This window comes from Mesoplodon bidens, assembly GCF_964165515.1.
Source record: "Mesoplodon bidens genome assembly, chromosome: 11".
NCBI lineage: Eukaryota > Metazoa > Chordata > Mammalia > Artiodactyla > Ziphiidae > Mesoplodon > Mesoplodon bidens.
This window is the reverse complement of record NC_138167.1, coordinates 45,816,451-45,840,467: the sequence shown is the minus strand read 5'-3', so window position 1 is coordinate 45,840,467 and position 24,017 is coordinate 45,816,451. Positions and strand designations below refer to the sequence as shown.

Genomic DNA, 24,017 nt, shown 5'->3' with positions numbered 1-24,017 from the left:
GTTTTATTCTTAACTGTTACATTTTGAATATTTAAGCTACTTTTTTTTTTGGCCGCACTGCATGGGCTGTGGGATTCTAGTCCCTGACCAGGGTTTGAACCCGTGCCACTGCGGTGGAAGCACAGAGTCCCACCCACTGGACTGCCAGAGACTTCCCTAAGCAACCTTAATTAAATAATTTCAGAAGTAGGATGAACATAGAGCCTAAATAAATTCAAAAACGAACATTACAACCAAACAATATACTCACACATTTCACAACCTAACTATTTCAAATTTCAATATAACCTTTGTAGAATATGTGTTAAATGCTGGAACTATAAGACAACTTTCTTTAACCGGAGTAGGCATCTATACCAACTTTCAATTACCTCTGATGGTAAAACACAATAAGACTAAATGCATCCCATAGATAATTCCCAAACTTCATTTTAGCTCTCATCTTCACCTTCTTCCCCCAATTATCAAAGATTCATAATAATTAGGTATTAGGATCATTCTTAATAAGTAACCAAACAGATTTTACTGTTTGCACAACTGTGTTTCAATTCCCAACGACCACTCTGATCAGGAAGTGAAATAACCTCAAGAGAAGCAGTAAGAGGGAGAAGGGAAAAACCCATAAAATTCAGTCCCTGAATCACTAAAAACTGACCATAAATGCTGTTTTCTAATAGTGGGGAAAAGGGAGTTCCCTGGAGGTCCAGAGGTTAGGACTCTGAGCTCTCACTGCCGAGGGCCAGAAGGGCAATGAACAACTAAAATCCCATAAGCCTTGTGGCGTGGCCAAAAAAAATGAAATAAAATAAAATAAATAAATAATAGGGGGGGAAAAAGGCTACACAGAACTCTTTCAGTCTCTTTTGAAGATAATCCAAACCTCAGTTAATATATAAGTCCATCAAAGACTGACCAAATAGAAGGTCTTATTGATTTGCAAAGATTTTGTTTATGGAGACATAACGAAAGAATACATGTTTAGAACAAACACAAGCCAATTTCCCAGACTTACCCTTCCCCAAGAGAAAAACTGCTATGGGAACTGTTGAAGCCAGGTGATGGGGAATTATTGACATATGTGATCTCGGGCCACGGAGAACACTAAAAACAAAGGACAACTTAGACACAGAAAGTACATTTGACTCTTTCTGTGTCAAAATTCCACAGAGATGTACTATTGTTACTCAAATAGCACATCTTTTTTTTTTTTAATTGGAGTATAGTTGATTTATAATGTTGTATTAGTTTCAGGTATACAGCACAGTGAATCAGTTATACATATACATATATCCACTCTTTTTAAGATTCTTTTCCCATATAGGCCATTACAGAGTACTGAGTAGAGTTCCCTGTGCTATACAGTAGGTTCTTATTAGTTACCTATTTTTTATACAGTACTGTGTATATATCAATCCCAGTCTCCCAATTTATCCTTCCCCCAGCTCACCCCCTGGTAACCATATATTTGTTTTCTACATTTGTAACTCTATTTCTGTTTTGTAGACAAGTTCATTTGTCGAATAGCACATCTTGATTAGTAAATCTTAATTCCTCAGAGGCCCTCACAACTAAGAGGACAAGTAAGTTTTGACCAGACTGGAAGTGATGCTTCTTTTTTTCTAAATTGAAATATAATTGACATAAACATTGTATTAGTTTTAGGTGTACAACATAATGATATACGTATACAGTTGACCCTTGAACAACGCAGGTATTAGGAACACCGTCTCCCCTTCCACAGTCAAAAATCCGGGTATAACTTGACAGTCAGCCCTTTGTATCTGCATCCTTGGATTCAACGAACTGCAAACCATGTAGTACTGTAGTACATATTTAGTGGGGAAAAAAAATCTACGTATAAATGAACCCATGCAGTTCAAACCTGTGTTGTTCAAGGGTCAACTGTATATTGCAAAATATGTGTATTTTTCTTTTAAGAGTAAAAAGTATTGATTGAAATTGTCACCAAAAGAAATCCTTTTACCTCTGTGAGTATAGTTGTCTCATAGGAAGGTTGATATTTCTCCTTCTCATGAGGCGTTCGTTTCTCCATTTTCTCCCTATCTGTTTTTTGTTTTCTGTCTGCACCTTTGGGCTAAAATGAGAAATATTTTGTTTCAAACTCACGTACTCACCCTTCAACTCAACAATATTACTTCTACGAACTTAAAATAGTCACATGTGAAACAAAAAGGTACGTACAATGAGGTAAAGACAAGATCCATCATTACATCTAAGTGTGAAAATAGGATATTTAAATGTGTGATGGAGTTGAAAAAGAATAAGAGATCTACAGACATGGAAAAATCTCTAAAGCACATAGTTAATTGAAAAAAGCAAGCTTCAAAACAATTCATATGATATAATCCCATTTATGTTTCAAAGAAAAGAAAATGTGTATATCTAGGTACCCGTATATATAAGAGCTCAGAAGGGAACTAAAAAGATACATATGAAATTACTGACAGTAGTCACCTCCGGAGAGAGGTTGGGGAGTCAGGGTAAGAGTGGTAAAGGGGGACTTCAGTGTCATGCTCTGAATACTGCTGTATTAATGAATCTTTCGCAATGAGAAGATATTTATCCATATGATATCCATATGATCCCTTTTCCAAGTTCCCCTTCTCCCACGACCATCCCTATTTAAATTTCTGTACTGGGCATATCAGTAATTATTTCAATTATTCTAATTTAGGCTGAGCTTTCATAGTTTTTGAAAAAGGGACAAGCTGACTTTCTCACTTGGTGACTAATGTTGCAAATGAAAGACGAGAGAGAAAGTTCCAAGGGCCAGCACAACGCCCAGGAGTACCTTGAAGACTTTGATCTGGCAGCTGGCTGAGTGTAAGTGTTCAGTATATTCCCCGTTCTCATTCTCCTTGAAGGTATCGATTTGTACTCGAAATGGCACTCCCTTCTCTCCACCATGTTTCCTCATAGTGAACTCTGTGCTAATACAATGCACCTGAAAAGAATACAACATCCAGCCAGGTTTCAGTACTGTTAGCTAGCCAAACCAGTCAGCAACATTTTTGGGGGAACTAACAGCAAAACCTTTAAACACCTACAAAAAAAACTTTTACTCTCTTTTTGATCATGAAGAATTTACACTCTCATGAGGAAATGAGGAAAACTTAAATGATTTACAAATGCAAACAAAGTAAATGTACAGATCTAATGTTAACAAAAAGCTACTGTGAGGAATTCATTAATCGTTTCAGAAAAGACAGAGTTAACATAAAAGAGAAATGGTTTCTGTTAGTAAAACTTTCCTGAACTTTAAGGTAGATTTTAGAAAGCACAGGCACCATCCATGCTGGGAAAACAGTAAATATGAAAGCTCACAAGCAATAGGAAGAAAAAGGTTTGCTAGGCTACTGCATAAAGTCCAAGATCTTGGTAATCTTAATAGTGGAATCTTGGGCTTCCCTGGTGGCACAGTGGTTGGGGGTCCGCGGGTTCGTGCGCCGATCCGGGGGGAATCCCGCATGCCGCGGAGCCGCTAGGCCCGTGAGCCATGGCCGCTGAGCCTGTGCGTCTGGAGCCTGTGCTCCGCAACAGGAGAGGCCACAACAGTGAGAGGCCCGCGTACCGCAAAAAAAAAAAAAATAGTGGAATCTTGGTTGACCAAATACTAGTTTGGGTAAGTTATTTTCTCTAAGCCTCAAGGACTATTCTTACAACACAGGATTATTTTTGAAAGTCTTAAATAAAATCATGTATAAAAAGTATTTACTTAACACAGTGACTACCTGATGAGAAGTGCTCAAACTACTGGCTATCATACAAATAAACTCTAACAAATAAGACTTTTCAAGCAATCTACCCAAAGGACATAATCAGGTATGCAAATCAAATTCTAAGTATAAAGATGTTCAAAATAACTTCTTGGATAATAGTGAAAAATTAGAACATTCTCAAAGCTAAATAATTGTTAGGTAAGTACATCCAAAGAATAAAATATTATGCAACCATTAGCAAGTATTTGTGAGAGAAACAAATAAATAAATAGGGGAAATTAGAAGAGCAATTCAGAAACTCCTCATTGCTTTCAGGCACATGTTGAGTAAGTCTGCACTTGTTGAGAGATTCAACCCTGTAAAGATTTCAAATTCAACATGTTTTATCCTTTAAGAACCAAACTGGTAGTAAGAGATCCTCTTCAAAACTGGAGCCCTATCTGCAGTGTCTTACCTGAATAAACACAGATGTCCTCTTTGCAGGGTCCCACAGGAACTCCACTGTATTTAGTTGGTTTGGATTAGCCCTAGGATCGATTATACCCACAGACATTGGGATATCTGAGAAACAAATGGTTATCATTGAACAATTCTGAGTGCTACTGGGTTTAAATAAGAAAGCACCGATTCTTATATTATTGGTCCCTAGTTACCAAGATTTTTGTGTATCATACCTTAAACCCTTTTTTGCCAATAAAAAGAGTTTGATTAGACCTAAAATTGACCTAAATACTTTCCTTTTGAGTATCTTTTTTCCATTTAAAAAAGTTTTTACAATAAGACAATTTAAAAGTAGTTTCCTTTTAATGTGCCAAAATTCTATTTAAAGATAGATTTAGTCTACACACTGGCTCTAGTGTCATGAAAAATTTAATTTACAATCTGCTTCACTTACAGTTTTAAGGTTAGTATTACTGCTAGAAGTAAACTAAGAGGACTGTTACAGAAGGATAAAGCAGAGTGTCTGAATAAAGGCAGAAAGTGTTGTATCACAAAGATAAGTGGGGAAAATCTAACGTAACAATTGATGCTGACTTATGAAGTCATCAAAGAATCCTATAACAGAGTGACACATCTTATTCTCAGGAGGGAAGAAAAATGAATGGGCTTTAGAACTTTGCTTTCCATTCCATATGGCATATATTTAAATATCATTCCCTGACTGCTATTAATATTCAAACTGGGGGATAAGGCCAGGCTGATATTTATTATCATAACTATGCTATAAGTTTTCTACTGTTTTAGTATCAATGATTCAAACAAGAAAGCATTAAGTGGGTCCCACTCCACAGCATTAGCTATGTTGGATTTATCCTAAAGCCAGTTTATCAAATGGATATCAAGATATCTGTAGGAGAACCAGTGTTTTCTCAGATAAAAATAGTAGTACTTAGATTTGTTTAACAACTATGCTTACCAATAGGAGATAAGAACCAATAAGAGATCAAAGACACAGAGGCCAGAATTAAAAGTACATTCGTGAAGAGAAGCTGCATGTGTGTTTGTAAAGATCCTTCCCTTTATGATTTAAGAAAAACGAATTCTTTTTTTATTCACTAGTTTGTTGTTTAGATTCCACATATAAGTGATATCATACAGCATTTGTCTTTCCCTATCTGACTTATTTCACTTAGCATGATGACCTCCAAGTCCATCCATGTTGCTGCAAATGGTAAAATTTCATTCTTTTTTATGGCTAATATTCCATTGCGTGTATGTGTGTATAAATATATATATGTATGTAAGTGTGTGTGTGTGTATGTGTGTATATCTCACATCTTTTTTATCCATTTATCTGTTGATGGACACTTAGGTTGCTTCCATATCTTGGCAACTGTAAATAATGCTGTTATGAACATTGGGGTGCATGTATCTTTTTGAATTGTTTTTGTTTCTTTTGGATATATACCCAGGAGTGGAATTGCTGGGTCATATAGTAGTTCTATTTTCAGTTTTTTAAGAAACCTCCATACTGTTTTCCATAGTGGCTGTACCAACTTACATTCCCACAACAGTGCACAAGGGTTCCCAAAAAGAAGGAAATTGTGGCACATGCTACTATATGTATGAATCTTGAGGATTATGGTAACTGAAGTAAGCCAATCACAAAAAAGACAAATACAGAATGATTTCACTTATTTGAGGCACCTACAGTAGTCACATTGATACAGACAAAAAGTAGAATGGTGGTTACCAGGGACTGGGGAGAGGAGGGAATGGGAAGTTATTGTTTCATGGGTACAGAGTTTCAGTTTTGCAAGATGAAAAAAGTTCTAGAGATGGATGGTAGTGATGTTTGCATGACAATGTGAATGTACTTAATGCAACTGAAATGTACACTTAAAAATGGTTAAAATGGTAAATTTTATGTTATGTATATTTTACCACAACTAAATTTAAAAAACAAAAAATCACCCTCAAGTTATGGATGCAATTTTTACAGAACTGAAGTGTCTACACTTTCAACTTCAGTTTTGGAATCATTATACCAGTAATTTCTTATGCTTAATCAATAACCACTTCTAGGTTCATGTTAATTGAGCCCCTGAGGCATTCTGAATCAAAGTAAACATCAAGGAAAGAAAAACAATTCTCGGACCATAGTTACAGGCATTTCCTGGGCAACAGATTCTCTTAACTTACCTATGTCAAGAATTCTATCTCCAGGTCGGTTCCACCTCCAGCCCTCCAGCTGCTGATGTTCAGTGTATTGTAGCCGTCTGTCATGGAACACGACACGGAATATACTCTAAAAGGAAGCAACAAAATCAAATGATAACAGGATCCCTTAAAAATCAGTGCTGACAAAGGAAAACTAGCAGGAGTCACCCCCAGTTGGTTTCCAGACACAACTTAAAATTATTTTTCTTGAGACCTGTTTTACTCTAAAACCCATACCATACTGTATTTCAAGGCAAACTTTATAATTGCTCAAATACAATCTATATTATAGTTAACTAGTACCATATTTAAAACTTGGCTTAAACATCAGCCCTGATTGGTAACTAGGCATAAAGGACTCCGTTGGAAGCATTTCTACATGCCCCTACTGTTACCGTGTAATATCTGGCTCAGCCCTTCAGATACATACGAAAATCTCACCGAGTCCCCTGCTTGCTAGCCCACCATAAAACCTGTAAACATTGAGGGTAGGTAGGGGCTGTTTCCATCAACTTTCCTTTTGTGGAAGTGCCTGTTAATATCCCTCTCATCATCTTCTACAGCAGCTGACCAAACTCCTGTCTCAATTATACTGTGAATTCATTACTGTCAATCCAGAGTAAGAAAACTGCTATTCATCAACAGTAGCTTCTGGTTTCTCTGCTACTAGACCAAGTATCCAAAGAGACACTGGAACTCTTCTAAAGATCTCAAGGAGGTTACTTTATTCCACCCAAAAAGAACTTCAATGAGCCATGAGACTCTCCTGACATGGAGTGCTAAGCTTTCGTTTCTGCAGCTCTGAAAACTCCATGTGAATAGGTGGGCTCACTCTGACCCCAAAGAAGTAACACAACAGTTTACCACTCTGCTAGCAAACTGTAGCAGGTAAGAGATACCACCAAGCCCTTTATGAAAGAAAAAATATCCAAAAAGGGTCAGTAAAAGGATATTATGGAGAGGAATGATTTACTTGTTTTCTTTTACCTTCACCAACTTGCCATTAATTTCTGGAAGTTCTCCAAGTTTCCTATTGTCTAGCATTCGGATTTCATAAGACTGGCCTAGAACAAAAACATATTATATTCATCATAAATTAACTTCCCAAAATTCAGAAAGAATGAAATTCAGTTGGTTGAATATACAAGAGCATATAACATTATTAGTATTAGTAACAACCATAATCCTTTACTTTATGCTAGGCACAGGGCTAAGTGTTTTCATAAATTATATCATTTAATTGATACAGTTCTCTAAGGTATTATCAATTCCAGTTTCACATATAAGGAAATTGGAACATAGAATTTAATCAACTTGTCCAAGGCCACACAACTGGTAAATAATAGAGCTGGATACAGTAATACTTCTCAGACAGTGACCAGTGGGGATGTCCAGGGAACATGGATTAGAAAGAGGGAGACTAGAACTAAAAATGGACAGGTAGACAAAAGAAACCAGTAATATATATCAAATATGACACTGAGGCTTTGACTTTAACAGGTCACACTAGAAAGATGTACTTTTACATATAAGTGTACCCGATTAAATATCATGAATCCAGCAGGTCTGCAATAATACTAATGAATAACACCATATCTAACCTTGATTGAGATATGTCAGGGTTTCATCATGGAGTTTCACTGCTGGAGAGGTGGCAGCACAAAGCACGTATTGAAAAGGGAGGATTTTATTCTCATTATCTGGAGGCAAACTTGACTCTTCTTGCTTAAAAATAGGCAATGCTAGGACATCACTGAAATAAAACAAACAAATGACTTACCTTAACATCTGACAATGGTGTAAGAGCCGATTTATTACTGAAACCATTTAACTGCAATTCGCTTTGGAAAACCATAAACATCACACACCTTGAAGAAGTTTCTTCCTAACCATTCAGTTCAGATTACCTGCTGTAATATCCCTCTGACCACAACAATGTGGGCAATGGGGCTTCCCTGGTGGTGCAGTGGTTGAGAATCTGCCTGCTAATGCAGGGGACACAGGTTTGAGCCCTGGTATGGGAAGATCCCACATGCTGCGGAGCAACTGGACCCGTGAGCCACAACTACTGAGCCTGCGCGTCTGGAGCCTGTGCTCCGCAACAAGAGAGGCCGCAATAGTGAGAGGCCCGCGCACCGCGATCAAGAGTGGCCTCCACTTGCCACAACTAGAGAAAGCCCTCACACAGAAATGAAGACCCAACACAGACAAGAATAAATAAATAATTAAATTAAAAAAAAAAAAAAACCAATGTGGGCAATGACAGACATTCACTACTAAAACCACTTAAGTGTCCAAAGAGAGTGTTTCTAGGAATCATAGACAGGGGCTCCTAAAAGGGCTCTGAAAATTGTATGCAGAGTTCCCAAATGTCAATTTAGGACACTCAGTAATATATTTGTTCCCAGAAAGATACCAACTGCAGAATCTTTATAACCACATCAGCTCATCTATTTTAAGGATTAAAACAATAACCAAAATTCCAAGAAACCACGTGAAAAGCAAAAATCAATGACCAGTATATATTTCAAGGTCAGTTTACATTCTGTGGAATACAACTTATATTGATATATCCCTACCAGCTATCTCCTCCAAGAAAAAGCTTCTTATACCTCTCAGTTTATCTAAACTTGCAAACCAAGGAGACACATCCAATGAATTCTAATATGTTGCTCATTCTTACGTGCTAAAGAGTACTGGACCAAGTTTGAAATCCTAGCTTTCAGTCTCTAGAACCTTTGGGCAAATCTTGGGCAAGCTCTCGAGTCTTCATTCCTTCATCTATAAAATGGGAACCACATTTGCTGCAAAGAGTAAATATATGAGAAAATATTTCGGAAACAATAAGGGGCTAAAATGGATCGAAAAGATTAGAAATAATTTTCCCTCAGGGATAGATATACCATGTTCTTGGATTGGAAAAATCAACATTGTGAAAATGACCACAGTACCCAAAGCAATCTACAGATTCAATGCAATCCCTACCAAACTACCAATGGCATTTTTCACAGAACCAGAACAAAAAATTTCACAATTTGTATAGAAACACAAAAGACCCCGAATAGCCAAAGCAATCTTGAGAAAGAAAAATGGAGCTGGAGGAATCAAGCTCCCTGACTTCAGACTATACTACAAAGCTACAGTAATCAAGACAGTATGGTACTGGCACAAAAACAGAAATATAGATCAATGGAGCAGGACAGAAAGCCTAGAGATAAACCCACACACACATGGTCACCTTATTTTTGAGAAAAGAGGCAAGAATATATAACGGAGAAAAGACAGCCTCTTCAATAAGTGATGCTGGGAAAACTGGACACCTACATGTAAAAGAATGAAATTAGAACACTCCCTAGCACCATACACAAAAATAAACTCAAAATGGATTAAAGGCCTAAATGTAAGGCCAGACACTATCAAACTCTTAGAGGAAAACACAGGCAGAACACTCTATGACATAAATCACAGCAAGATCCTTTTTGACCCACCTCCTAGAGAAATGGAAATAAAAACAAAAACAAACAAATGGGACCTAATGAATCTTAAAAGCTTTTGCACAGCAAAGGAAACCATAAACAAGACGAAAAGACAACCCTCAGAATGGGAGAAAATATTTGCAAATGAAGCAACTGACAAAGGATTAATCTCCAAGATTTACAAGCAGCTCATGCAGCTCAATAACAAAAAAACAAACAACCCAATCCAAAAATGGGCAGAAAACCTAAATAGACATTTCTCCAAAGAAGATATACAGATGGCCAATAAACACATGAAAGAATGCTCAACATCACTAATCATTAGAGAAATGCAAATCAAAACTACAACAAGGTATCACCTCACACCAGTCAGAATGGCCATCATCAAAAAATCTACAAACAGTAAATGCTGGAGAGGGTGTGGAAAAAAGGGAACCCTCTTGCACTGTTGGTGGGAAGGTAAACTGATACAGCCACTACGGAGAACAGTATGGAGTTTCCTTTAAAAACTAAAAATAGAACTACCATACGACCCAGCAATCCCACTACTGGGCATATACCCTGAGAAAACCATAATTCAAAAAGAGTCATGTATCACAATGTTCACTGCAGCTCTATTTACAGTGGCTAGGATATGGAAGGAACCTAAGTGTCCATCGACAGATGAATGGATAAAGAAGATGTGACATATATATACAGTGGAATATTTCTCAGCCATAAAAAGAAACAAAATTGAGATTTGTAGTGAGGTGGATGGACCTAGAGTCTATCATAAAGAGTTAAGTAAGCCAGAAAGAGAAAAACAAATACTGTATGCTAATACATATATATGGAATCTAAAAAAAAAAAAAAAAGGTTATGAAGAACCTAGGGACAGGACAGGAATAAAGACGCAGATGTAGAGAATGGACTTGAGGACATGGGGAGGGGGAAGGGTAAGCTGGAACGAACTGAGAGAGTGGCATGGACATATATACACTACCAAATATAAAATAGATAGCTAGTGGGAAGCAGCTGCATAGCACAGGGAGATCAGCTCGGTGCTTTGTGACCACCTAGAGGGGTGGGATAGGGAGGGTGGGAGGGAGATGCAAGAGGGAGGAGATATGGGGATATATGTATGTGCATAGCTGATTCACTTTGTTATACAGCAGAAACTAACACACCATTGTAAAGCAATTATACTCCAATAAAGATGTTAAAAAAAAATTTTTTTTTTTTTCCCTCAGAAGTCCTAGCCATGGTTAGTAAGAAAGAATATTCTGGGCCCTGGAGACCAACTGTTGTGATCAGTATCCAGTCCAGATCAAACTTTAAAAGGATCTTAAGGGGCTTCCCTGGTGGCGCAGTGGTTGAGAGTCCACCTGCCGATGCAGGGGACGCGGGTTCGTGCCCCGGTCTGGGAGGATCCCACATGCCGCGGAGCAACTAAGCCCGTGAGCCATGGCCGCTGAGCCTGCGCGTCCGGAGCCTGTGCTCCGCAACGGGAGAGGCCACAGCAGTGAGCGCCGCGTACCGCAAAAAAAAAAAAAAAGGATCTTAAGAGCATTTCAAATTATCTCTAGACATGCCATGAAATTCTCAAAATAAAATGTATTTTAATTTAAAAAATATGTACATGTACTCACTAGAACAGTTAAAATGAAAGAGAATGACAACCCAAATGTTGGCAAGGCTGTAGAGCAACTAGGACTCTCATACTTTGCCAGTAGGAATGTAAAATGATACAGCCACTTTAGAAAAAGGTTAGGCAGTCTCTTACAAGAGTAAACAGGCATCCGTCCCTTGATCCAGCAATTCTACTCATATGTATTTATCTAAGAGAAATGAAAACATAAGACCAACCACAGATTTATACATGAATGTCCATAGCATAAAAGCAAAAACTGGAAAGAATCCAAATGTTCATAATTAAGAAAATGGATTACAAACTGTGGTATACTCATACAATGGAATACTACTCAGCAAAACAAGGAATGCAACAAAATGGATGAATCTCACAGACATGATACTGAACAAAAGAAGCCAGAAAAAAAGAATATATCATGCATGATCCCATTTATATGATGTTCTAAAACAGGCAAAATTAAAGAGAACAGTGGCTTGCTAGCAGGGCGGGGATTGACTTGGAAGGTATACAGGGAACTTCCTGGGGAGATAAAAGTGTTCTATATTATGTTTAGATGTGTGTGGGTTACATGGTCGTAACTGTACAGCTGAAATTTGTGCATTTCAATCCATATAAATTTTACCTAAAAGAAAAAAATAAATTATTGACTGGAGGATGGGAAATGGTATAAATGATAAAAGAGTAGTAACATGTAATTTTTAAAGCTGGGGATAGGTACAAGAGGGTTCATTACACTATTTTGTTTATATATGTTTGAAATTTTCTACAATGAAGTTTTTTTTTTAATAGAAAAAATATGTATAGGCCACAGTGTACTTCCAGGTATAAAAGAAAGGCAACAGATATATAACATAAAAAAAACAATTCAGATTCTAAAGGGTTAGAGGTCAGGGATCCAGTGATTCTTGTCAACATTCCCCACATTCAAAATGAAATACACTCAAACCTTTACCTGTAATTTAAATATTTTGCTTATACTGTAAAACAAAGAGATCAAAATCAATTTTACTATCCACAGATGGAAAGGCATTCCTTATAAGCACCTATATCCCTCAGCGGTCTACATTATCCCCAAACATTAGATTATAAGGTTATTACATTCAGGCAAATACAATTGATAGAAAAGTGACTGCAATCATAGGAATCATATATATAACATTATAAATTCTTATTGGAATATAAAACAAGCAGCAAATGTTCTGATTATTGACCTAAGAATACACATAGGTACAATAAAAATTTAATGCCATGAATGTTAAAAAAAAAAAAAAGGGAGGGTTTGAAAAAAAGAAATTTCTCTTTCTGCTGATGTCGAAATAGCAAAGACATGTTATGAGTTGAATCCAGTCAGCAGAGATACAAACCAGTGTTTATGAAACACAGGTTTCTTGTTGCTAAAAAGTATTTCAAAGGCAAGAAAAACAAAGGGTGCTTTCCTCTTCCTTAGGCCTGAAGGTGTGTTGTGTTTTGCTTACACGGGTGGGGTTAAGAGTGGAGAAGGTGGGGAATCCTTCTTTCTGTCCATACTAATCTGTCAGGCAAAATATACTATTGTTCCCTTGAGATTATACAAAACTGTAGAAGCACTGGGGTTTCTAAAAAAGTATTCTGTCCCAGTTCTTCCTCTTCTCAAAATCAGGAAGCTACCACTGCTCCCACAGCAAACGGTGTAGAAAATAAAGCAAAACACTACAAAATTAAGAAACATGAGGTTAGTCTTTAGGAGACTTTGTTGCCATATCATCCTCAAATGCATCATATCTGATAATTCCTTGAAAGATTAGTGGCTATTACCAGGAATCAAGGCAAACTGGATTTTGCAACATAGCAACAGCTGAAACATTATGAATGTAGGGTTTTTTTTTCTTCTCAAGTATCAGTGCCTAGTAAGGTTAATATATAACAACAGCTCCTAGTCTTCTCAATATAATGTGGCATTACACCTAACCCCTCATGACTAAGCAAAGGACTGTCATTTGAGGCCGGAATTCTAAAACTGATTCTAAAAGTTACCCCTAAAATTAACTCAAAACAGCACAGCCAATCCAAATACACAAAACTGTGTTATCTCATGAGAGATTTTAAAACCTAAAATGCTCAAATATATTTGAATAACTCATGTTCCCCCCACACTGTGTTGCTTCCACTCTGCTGCGGGAGAAAGAATACCACTCAAGTTAGTTCCACATTCCTAGAGGTGGAGACTAAAGGTCACTGGCAAACCCAGCTTTAGGCCCCTGTTTACACCAAAACAATAACAAACAAATTCAGCGAGAAACAATTTTAGAAATACAGAAGGCTGCTCCTTCTCAGACATAAATTGAGTACAGATTTGGAAAACCAACTCTAGTGGACTCTAAGTAGTTGCTACCAATGTATAATTTAGCATTTTATTATATTCTTTGATTGCCTCATATACTTAATTCATTCCAATGAAACATGAGCTATTTAAAGGGAGTAACTTCTCTTTTGTGTGCTTAGTAAATACTTGTTGACATGATTTATATTTTTATTTGTTTCTCCAGAATATTCAGCCCTAATACATTTTTTAAAAATAAATAAATTTATTTATTTATTTATGGCTGCGTTGGGTCTTCGTTGCTGCACGCGGGCTTTCTCTAGTTGCAGTGAGTGGGGGCTGCTCTTTGTTGCATGCGCGGGCTTCTCACTGCGGTGGCTTCTCTTGTTGAGGAGCATGGGCTCTAGGTACACGGGCTCAGTAGTTGTGGCTCGCAGGCTCTAGAGCGCAGGTTCAGTAGTTGTGGCGCACGGGCTTAGCTGCTCCACGGCATGTGGGATCTTCCCGGACCAGGGCTCAAAACCGTGTCCCCTGCATTGGCAGGCAGATTCCCAACCACTGCGCCACCAGGGAAGTCCAGCCCTAATACATTTTGATCATCTTCGAATTTTCAACATCTCACAGTATCTCTGGTCAAACATAAGGATATAGAAATCTTACCTGTTAAAGATAAGTTAAGTATATGTTAAAAATGTGCACTGCTAAGTAGAAATCCACACCTGAGAGTAGAGGCCTAGCAGAAAGCATTTGAGTGGAAGTAATTGAGGAACAGAAACAATATCAGGTATGATCTTTCCTGTACGTAACTGGGATTCCACGAAGAGCTGATTCAGGGTCCTCTGAGGTATAAGTTACCCTGTGACATAAGACAGCCTCTTAATGGTCTCTACTAATGCACAGCTATGGTTTAACCTTCTCCCCCAGGCTTACCATCTCTTGAAACCCTCTTCTAGAGAGCCTGGAGCAAAGAGAGGGTGAGGTTTGATGAACTTTACCTTGAGTAAGAGGCAAACAGACAGATGTCCACAGCACCTAAGGAAATTAGAAACTAACTTGGGACAATAAGATGCCGTGAACTTCTGGGCTTCCCTGATGGCGCAGTGGTTAAGAATCCGCCTGCCAATGCCGGGGACACGGGTTCGAGACCTGGTCTGGGAAGATCCCACATGCCGCGGAGTAACTAAACCCGTGTGCCACAAGTACTGAGCCTGTGCTCTAGAGCCTGCAAGCCACAGCTACTGAAGCCCGCACACCTAGAGCCCGTGCTCCACAACAAAGCCACAGCAATGAGAAGCCCTTGCACCACAATGAAGAGTAGCCCCTGCTCGCTGCAACTACAGAAAGCCCACGCGCAGCAACAGACCCAACTCAGCCAAAAATAAATAAATAAATTAAAAAAAAAATGCCATGAACTTCTAACTTCCCTATTTATAACACTTATTTAGACCCCATCATTATGAAAATAAAACATGAAATAAAACATGTCAATATCCCTATGTTAGTTACAGAATGAAAGGTCAAGAACTGAAGAGACTACACCCTACACTGAGGTCAGCTTCAAAAGAAAAAAATATCCAGTAAATAACTGGTCATAACACTTTTAAAGAGGAGAGGACAGCAGACTGATTTCCTTGGATTTGTGGGAAGGATGGAAGGGCAGATCAGGGAGGACACCTGGCCAGGAGAGATAGCCCTGCACGTTTTAACATGAAGCCAGTGAGACGCCCTAACTACCGAGTGATGGTGAAATTAACTGACTTTCTTGGTAGGAGTCCTCTGTCACAAAGTGGTAAAAGATTTTTGCTACCTGAACATCGGGTGAAAAATCTCATTCAACTAGAAAGCAGCATATATAGTAAAAAATTTGCCTTGTTAATTGTTCTACCACCCAGATGGCAGAATAAGTAGAATTATAATTCTGAACCTAAGTTGACCAATCAACTTAGGTTCAGAAAGAGAAACTGATTAGAAAAGGGGAAGTGGTGAGAGCCTCAAAAGAAAGCAACCAAACCAGGTAGGCTGGAAGAAGAAGGAACACAGTGAGAGCAGGCTTCAAACAGTGAAGAAGACAGGACTCAAGCTCAAGGTCTGAGATGGGAAAAAGTTCTCAAAAATGAAATCTGCCAATCCCACATTATCTGAGATAGAGGGAAAAAAGAAGGAAGGTATCTAAAGAGACTGGATGGAAAGGTCACCAATCAACTCAGAGTTAGAAGAACATGCACAAGAAAACTAAATATATAAAAGGAAAGAAACTATTTTTTAGAAAGTGGCAACAATATATATAAGAAGCAAGCTTGAGCTGAAGCCGAGAATGTGCTGAGGCTTGCAAAACAGGTAAGAGAAAGCACAGGTACACTCTTTGATGTAAACGGCATTTTACTAATTAATATAAAGCAAAGACAGAAGAACAACTCAATTCCTGTTTTTTCTTCTATCTTTTCTGTAAAGAAAAACCACCTTGAGAATAGAAAAAGAAGACCAAATATGGGATTAACAGATCATGATACATAAGACTATCAAAAAGTGCCTGGAATGAAATTATATACCTGGATGAAATTATATACCAGGAGAATTAAAGAATGTGCAGATGAGACCCATCGGTGACACTCTGTGTAAACTCAGGCAAATCTCATGATTCTGATAATGCCAAATATCATATTAGCTTTTTATGTCTGTAGTAGCAATTTTCAAAATGAAAAAAAGAGTATATTCTTCATACCTTATACCAGAGCGATCTGATATGAAGTCCAAGGCAAGACTGCAGAAAAGGTTATTCAAAGAATAGTTTATGAGTTATTTAGGCAGGGCATCAAGAATCACTGGAAGCCATAACCAAACTATCTCATTTTCCTTTTTTAATATGGTTTGACCAGGGAATGCTATAAGCATAAATATATCTGGATTTCAGCAATGCATAAAACAGTCTCTCTTGATATGCTTGTTGAAGGTGAAAAATATTTATTCTATAAGTTAAGTGGCTTTAAGATAACTATACAACTGCACCTAGAGTGCAGGTAAGTCTAGAGGAAGGTTTAGTGATACGCCACAGGACCCCAGAGAAACCTGTCCTCTGCAACATGTTTTATAAATAAATGACTTTGATGGGGACACTAAAGAGGATGATGATCAAATATGTAAATGACAGGAATCTGGGATGGGAAAGCAATTTCATATATGATAGGATCAACTTTTAAAGTAATTCTAATTGGCTGGAATAGGAGGCTAAATCTAACAGGATAAAATGTAATAAGGATAAATATAAAGTCATGCACTTAGTACTAACAACAGCAACAACAAAATGGCCCAATATATGTGAGAAAGACTAAGACTTAAAAAAAGAAATTATTTGTGAGACAAGCAAGGTGACATGGCTGCCAAAAATGCTGATATCAGGTTTCATCAAAAGTGAAGTCTGGGGCCTCCCTGGTGGCGCAGTGGTTGGGAGTCCGCCTGCCGATGCAGGGGATACGGGTTCGTGCCCCGGTCCGGGAGGATCCCATATGCCGCGGAGCGGCTGGGCCCGTGAGCCATGGCCGCTGAGCCTGCGCGTCCGGAGCCTGTGCTCCGCAGCGGGAGGGGCCACAACAGTGAGAGGCCCGCGTACCGCAAAAAAAAAAAAAAAAAAAAAAAAAAAAGTGAAGTCTGAAGGGCTTCCCTGGTGGCGCAGTGGTTAAGAATCCACCTGCCAATGCAGGGGACATGGGTTTGAGCCCTGGTCTGGGAAGATGCCACATGCCGCAGAGCAACTAAGCCTGTGCACCACGACTATGAGTCTGCGTTCTAGAGCCCGTGAGCCACAACTACTGAGCCTGCATGCCACAACTACTGAAGCCCATGCATCTAGAGCCCGTGCTCCACAACAAGAGAAGCCACTGCAATGAAAAGCCCGCGCACCGCAAAGAAGAGCAGCCCCCACTCACCACAACTAGAGAGAAGCCCATGCGTAGCAACAAAGCCCAATGTAGCCAAAAATAAATTAATTAATTGAAATTTAAAAGTTATAGATAAGATCCCCTTACAAAGCACACAGCATCATTGTCATCTAAATTTCTATCTCTGCACAGCAACAAATCTTACTAAATTATTCTACAAACACCTAGTGTTTTCCTACAATCCAGTTCATTGTCCTTACAGTATTACTAATACTTGAGGAAGCATAAATGAATTATTTAAAAATAGTAAAGATTACGTAACTCAAAAGGGCCTGCTAGGTTTATAGTAGGTGCTTTATACAACTCTGCCCTGAGTAGCTTAACTCTACTTCCCTGGAACGTCAAACTTCAACTTCAAACCTGGAAAAGGGACTGTTCGGTAGGACCTCCAAACACAAGCAAGCAGTAGATAAAAACAACACATCTGGATTTTATGCTGACGATGTCCTTGAAAGAGATATTGGTCATCTGACAGTCTTTCTTTATGAATACTGTTTCTGGAACTTTTTTCCAGATCTCAATACTGGGCTTAATGTTCTTTAAGCACTTTAAGAGGTGCTTCTAGGTATAAACCATTCTTCAGCAGTTAGGAGACCAGAAATTTGAATTGTTGTCATTTATTATGTACATCTCAAAGTTTACCCAAAAATGAAGCTAATTTCTTTTTTCCCTCCAAGTCTTTGTTGTTGTTGTTGTTTTAAATATTTATTTATTTGGCTGCACTGGGTCTTGGTTGCAGCACACGGGATCTTTTTAGTTGCAGCATGTGGGATCTTTAGTTGCAGCATGTGGGATCTAGTTCCCTGACCAGGGATCGAACCCTGGCCCCGTGCACTGGGAGTGTGGAGTCTTAGCAACTGGACCACCAGGGAAGTCCCCCTCCAAGTTCTTGAATCTCCCTCATTTCTACCACGCTGAATTACTTGCCAATTACCATTTATTTCCTTCTATAAGCAATGTGTTTTTTATTTTCCTTTGACTTAGAAAGTCACTAAAAACTTCTCATTTTCAAATCTGTCTAGAAGCCTTACTTACTTTGGAAGCTGAAAAGTATCTGACCAATATCAGATACAAATTTACTTCCAGAGAGCTTGTAAGATATTAAAAGTTTAGTCAAAGCAATCTGAATCAGCAAAGCCCTATCTCAGGAGATTTGCCAGATATAGGCCTGCTTTCTGTTTTTTTCCAACATTACAGGATTAGCTCCTACAGCCTACAAATCTCATTAAAACACTGCTAATTGAAAACATCACCTGTGGCATCATTAGTACCAGGCTCTTTCATTAAATTTCTGAAATCACCGACTCTTCCCATTTAGGTGATGGATGACAACCATGGGTTATATATTCCAGGGAATCTGGCAGTTTTGATATAAAAAAATAGAGCTCCCATTTCAGTATTCAAAGATCTGATATCCAGCATCATATTACGACCTATCTGGGAAAACAACAGAAGTTTTTGGGTTTTGTTTTCCTGTGACTAAAGGGAAACCACGCTTAGCCCCTTATACTGCTGAACCGCAAAGCTTCTTTTCAGGTCCAAAATGTCTACCAGTTCTTTTGTTTTTGTCTTTGTTTTGCAGTTAAGCTTCCCTCCCTCTTCACTAGCAAGAATCACTCACCACCTTTGAGGTTCTTCTGCCTTGCTCATTCTATCCCCGCTACCAAGCCCAGCTAGCTAGCTTCAAAGCTGGACAATCTCCCTAGTCCCCCATTCCTCCCTACAGTGAAAGACAAACGCAGACATTTTTCTGTTTGTTAACGCTTTAACCACTAATGACTTTTGGGGAAATCCTAAAAGTATCAGAATACCAATCCCATGAAATGGTAAAAAGACTTTAGCTATCCCTCTCCCCTTTATGCTCACAGTGGCAGGGCTTATGAAAATTTCTCCTCCTTCAGACCACATCTTTGAGGAAGGTCCTTTCTTCTAAAATGGCCAACATATTCCCTGGAGATGATGCAGTCAAAGCAGATCTGTTATTTGCTCCCTTCCTCTTATAGATAGAAGGCAGAGAGGTAGTAGGTAGATAGATGAAGAGACAGATGATAGAGAATTAATTTGCATTTCTAAGGATATGCAGAGCAAAAGACACCCAGTTCACTAAGCTTCAACCGTTCTCAGGAATGATAACTAGCTTTTTATCATTATCCTCCAATCTACAGCCAGAGTAACCTTTAAAAATGTAAATCTAAAATGTCACTACTCTGTTTACAATGCTTCAGTGGCTTCCCCATGAAACCATGATAAAGCACTAGCTCCTCAACACAGCACTCAAGGCCCTTCCAAACGACCCAGGTTACTTGTTCAGTCTCATCTCTCATTATACTCCCCACCTCTCTTTTCCCTCTTTAAAAGTTTCAGCTGACAAACTGTAGCTCTCTTCCCTTGCTCCCCTCCACTCCCACTCAACTACGACCACTGATTTTTCACGTGTAAACTAGCACTTAATCCACACAATAATACTGTGGGGTAGGAGCAACTGTCTCCCCTCCTTATTTGCCAGTTGAAGAAACTGAGGATCAAGTAATTTGAGATGTTAAATAATTTGCCCATGGTTAAACGGCTAGTAAATAGCAAATATAAATCCAAGTTTATTTATCCATTCATTCAATATTTGGTGTGCACTTATGGGCCTGGCACTGTTTTAGGCAGAGAGGAAACAGTAAACAAATTTTATCCAAGTTTTATCCTTCTTTATTATTACTCAATGCCTGGCATAAAGCAGCACCTGTTCAAAACATTCCTGAGGAAAACATGTAATCAAGAGCTCCTGTTCAATGCTCCAAAGATATTTCTAAAGGTGATGCACGCTAATACTCCGCACATGGCTATTTGTGCAATTCATACTAATAGAATGATAGTATCAATTAACTGATTTCACAAAAAGGACTCAAAGCTTTTGCAATGGTTGATTCCTCTGTCCAGAAGCTAAACTTCCAGAATTCTGCCTGCCTGGTTCGTTTTCATCCTTCAGGTCTCTGCTATACTGTCATGTCTACACAGAGACATTCCTGGTCACTCTACCTAAAGCAGATTTTATGCATTTCCATCATGGCACTTTTTTCTGAAATTTCCTTGTCTATATATCCGTCTATCTATCTATCTGTTTTCTATCTATCTATCTACCTACCTACTATTTACCTATCTATTTACTACTCCTCCCATAAGAACGCAAACTCCAAAGAGTGCAAGCAAGGACCTCATCTGTCTCGTCATCCTATTTTAACAAGGCCTGGCCACAGTAGGTACTCCATAAATACTGTTCAAATGATTACAACAACAGTAATAATAGGAATAGTAATAATCCCATTAGAAAATCCAGGTCTTTACAATTAGGTTCCTCAGCAATGATTGGGTTATACTTGTGGATGAATAGTCCAGAAAATGCTGCTATCATTTATTATCAAATCTCTATTGAGCACTTGGCTGTCTACCACCCCTGTGAAGAGCTTCTGAGTATTTGCATGTTACTTACAACTGCTTCCCCACATACAATTTTACTAATTAAATCTCTCATACAATATTTCTAAGCATCTTTCACTACCAAACTTACGAACCTTGAAAGCATCTTTTCTTTTGCTCCTGATACAATGAACGCAAAATTCCTCCTCCTTAGGAAAGGCTAATCCTTACCCACAGACTTAGAATCCATGCATTCTCAATTCCCAAGAACTTTATTCCCTTGTTTGTCCCCATGCATATACCATCAATCTCCCTTTATTGGATTATACCCATTAGCATATATTCACATTTGAGTATCTCCCATCTTTAAAAAAAAAAAAATCTTCTCACGTCTCCCTTCAACTACTACTACACTTTGTATCTTTCATAACTAAAATTATCTATATGTATTCAGAGTGTCCATTTCCGCATCTCTGATTCATTCCTCAAACCATGACAGTTAGGCTTTCACTCCCCATGGTAAGTGCTTGTCTTGGTCACCAATGACTTCCATGTAGCCAAACTAAAAGCCACTTCTCTGGGCTCATCTTACTTCGACTCTCAGCAGCATACAACATAGCTGTAACTGGGACTTCCCCGGTGGTCCAGTGGGTAAGACTCCAAGCTCCCAAAGCAGGGGGCCCAGATTTGATCCCTGGTCGGGCAACTAGATCCCACATGCATGCCGCAACTAAGAAGTCCACACGCCACAACTAAAGATCCCCCATGCCACGACGAAGATCCCGCGTGCCCAACTAAGACCTGGTGCAGCCTAAATAAATAAATATTAAAAAACAAAAACAAAAACCATAGCTGTAACTCCTACACTGGCTATTCTCCTCTCTGGCCTCCTGAATATCCTCTCTTAATTTTCTTCCTACCTCACCAGCAATGCCTCCCCAACTCCCTTGTGGCAACCCCTCTTCCTCCATAAAACCTCAGGACTTGATTTTGGCTCTTCTCTTTCTACACTCCCAGATGATCTCATTAATTCCCATACACTTAAATAATACCTTATTCTGATGACTCACAAACATATCTACTAGGTCCAGATTTCTATTTTGAACTCCAAATTCCATATTTAAATACCTATCTAACATTGCCTCTTTGATGTCTCTCAAGGATATCAAATGAGCCAGGTCCAAAAAAGAACTCTCAATCTTCCTCCAAACCTGCTCAGCCTACCTCCCCTCCCCCTATTCCTCCCACCCTTGTACTGGATGGCAAACGATTCATCAGAATGCTCAAACTAGAACCCTTGAAGGCATCCTAGATTGATACTTTCCCCGTATCTTCATGCCCATTAACAAGTCCTATGAATTTTTATCTGAAAAATGTATCTTGAACTCATCTTCCTTTCAGTAAAGTATAGGAATTAAGAGTGTAGGCCCTGGAGTTAGACTACTAGAATTTAAATCACAGCAATAATAACAGCTAGCATTTATTGAGCATTTACTGTTTGCCTAACACTGTCCTAATTGTTTTATAATACGTATATTAACTCATTTAATTTTCATAAGAACCTCATGAGGTGGGTACTATTATTATTATTTCTATTTTAAATTAAAGCAACAGAGGTTAAGGAACTTGTCCAATCCTGATAGAACCAGAATTCATACTCCTAAATCTAGCTCCAGATCTCACTCTGCTAGGCTGCCTCTTGGAAAAAGGAGACAAAAGATAGGGAGATCAGTTTAAAGCTAAGGCAACAGTCTGGGTAAGAAATAATGAGAATCTGAATCAGTAATGAAAGTAGGGACAAATTTATGAAATATTCAGGTAAGTCCTAAATAGAGAGTTATATCATATTCAAGGACTGAAAGACTGACTATTATAAGGATGTCAATTTTTCCCAAACTGATCTGTAGATTCAATCCCACTCAATATCCCAATAGATTCAACTTGACAAGTTGATTCTAAAATTTTATCAATTAACAAAACCAAGAATAGCTAAGATACTCCTTAAGAAGAAAAAACATAAGAAATTTACCCTGTCAGATATCAAATATTATTTCGAAGTTTTTAGTAATTAAGACAGAATGGTATTGACTCAGATAGACAAATTAAACTATTTCACGAATACAGAACCCATAAACTGACCCTACATATACAAAAATTTGATTTATGAGAGAGCTGATATCACTGGTCAGTGAAGAAAGGACTGACTTTTTAATTAACAATGTTGGAAAAACTGGGTATCTATATGGGGAAAAATGAAACTGGATCCTTAACAATACCCAATACAAAATTCAACTAAAAAAACCAATTCTGGGAGTTCCCTAGAGGTCCAGTGGTTAGGACTTGGCTCTTTCACTGCCATGGCCTGGGCTCAATCCCCGATTGGGGAACTAAGATGCCACAAGCTGCATGGTGCACTAAAAAAAAAAAAAAAACACAAACGAAAACAAAAAAACTAAGTGGGTTAAAGATTTAAGTGTGGGCTTCCCTGGTAGCGCAGTGGTTGAGAATCCACTTGCCAATGCAGGGGATACAGGCTCAAGCCCTGGTCCGGGAAGATCCCACATGCCGCGGACCAACTAAGCCCATGTGCCACAACTACTGAGCCTGTGCTCTAGAGCCCGTGAGCCACAACTACTGAGCCCACGTGCCACAACTACTGAAGCCCTCACACCTAGAGCCCGTGCTCCACAACAAGAAAAGCCACCGCAATGAGAAACCCGCACACTGCAACGAAGAGTAGCTCCCACTCCCGCAACTAGAGAAAGCCCACGCGCAGCAACGAAGACCCAACACGGCCAAAAATAAATAAATAAAATAAATAAATTTATATAGATAAAAAAAGAAGCATCTATAGACCTTTAGTAACAAAAC

General features: G+C 38.6%; 1 protein-coding gene across 3 annotated transcripts in view; it reads right to left on the bottom strand.

Moving 5' to 3' along the window:
- The window catches only part of TFCP2 (transcription factor CP2), a 51,636-nt gene that overhangs the window by 9,426 nt on the left and 18,193 nt on the right, over positions 1–24,017 (bottom strand). For all 3 annotated transcript variants that reach the window (XM_081248245.1, XM_081248246.1, XM_081248244.1), the window contains exons 2-8: positions 8,003–8,154; positions 7,389–7,465; positions 6,384–6,489; positions 4,195–4,301; positions 2,813–2,965; positions 1,985–2,095; positions 1,013–1,101 (exon numbers count right to left, since the gene is read on the bottom strand). In XM_081248245.1, coding sequence (XP_081104371.1) covers positions 1,013–1,101; positions 1,985–2,095; positions 2,813–2,965; positions 4,195–4,301; positions 6,384–6,489; positions 7,389–7,465; positions 8,003–8,154 — 795 coding nt within the window. The remainder of the gene's footprint in view (positions 1–1,012; positions 1,102–1,984; positions 2,096–2,812; positions 2,966–4,194; positions 4,302–6,383; positions 6,490–7,388; positions 7,466–8,002; positions 8,155–24,017) is intronic.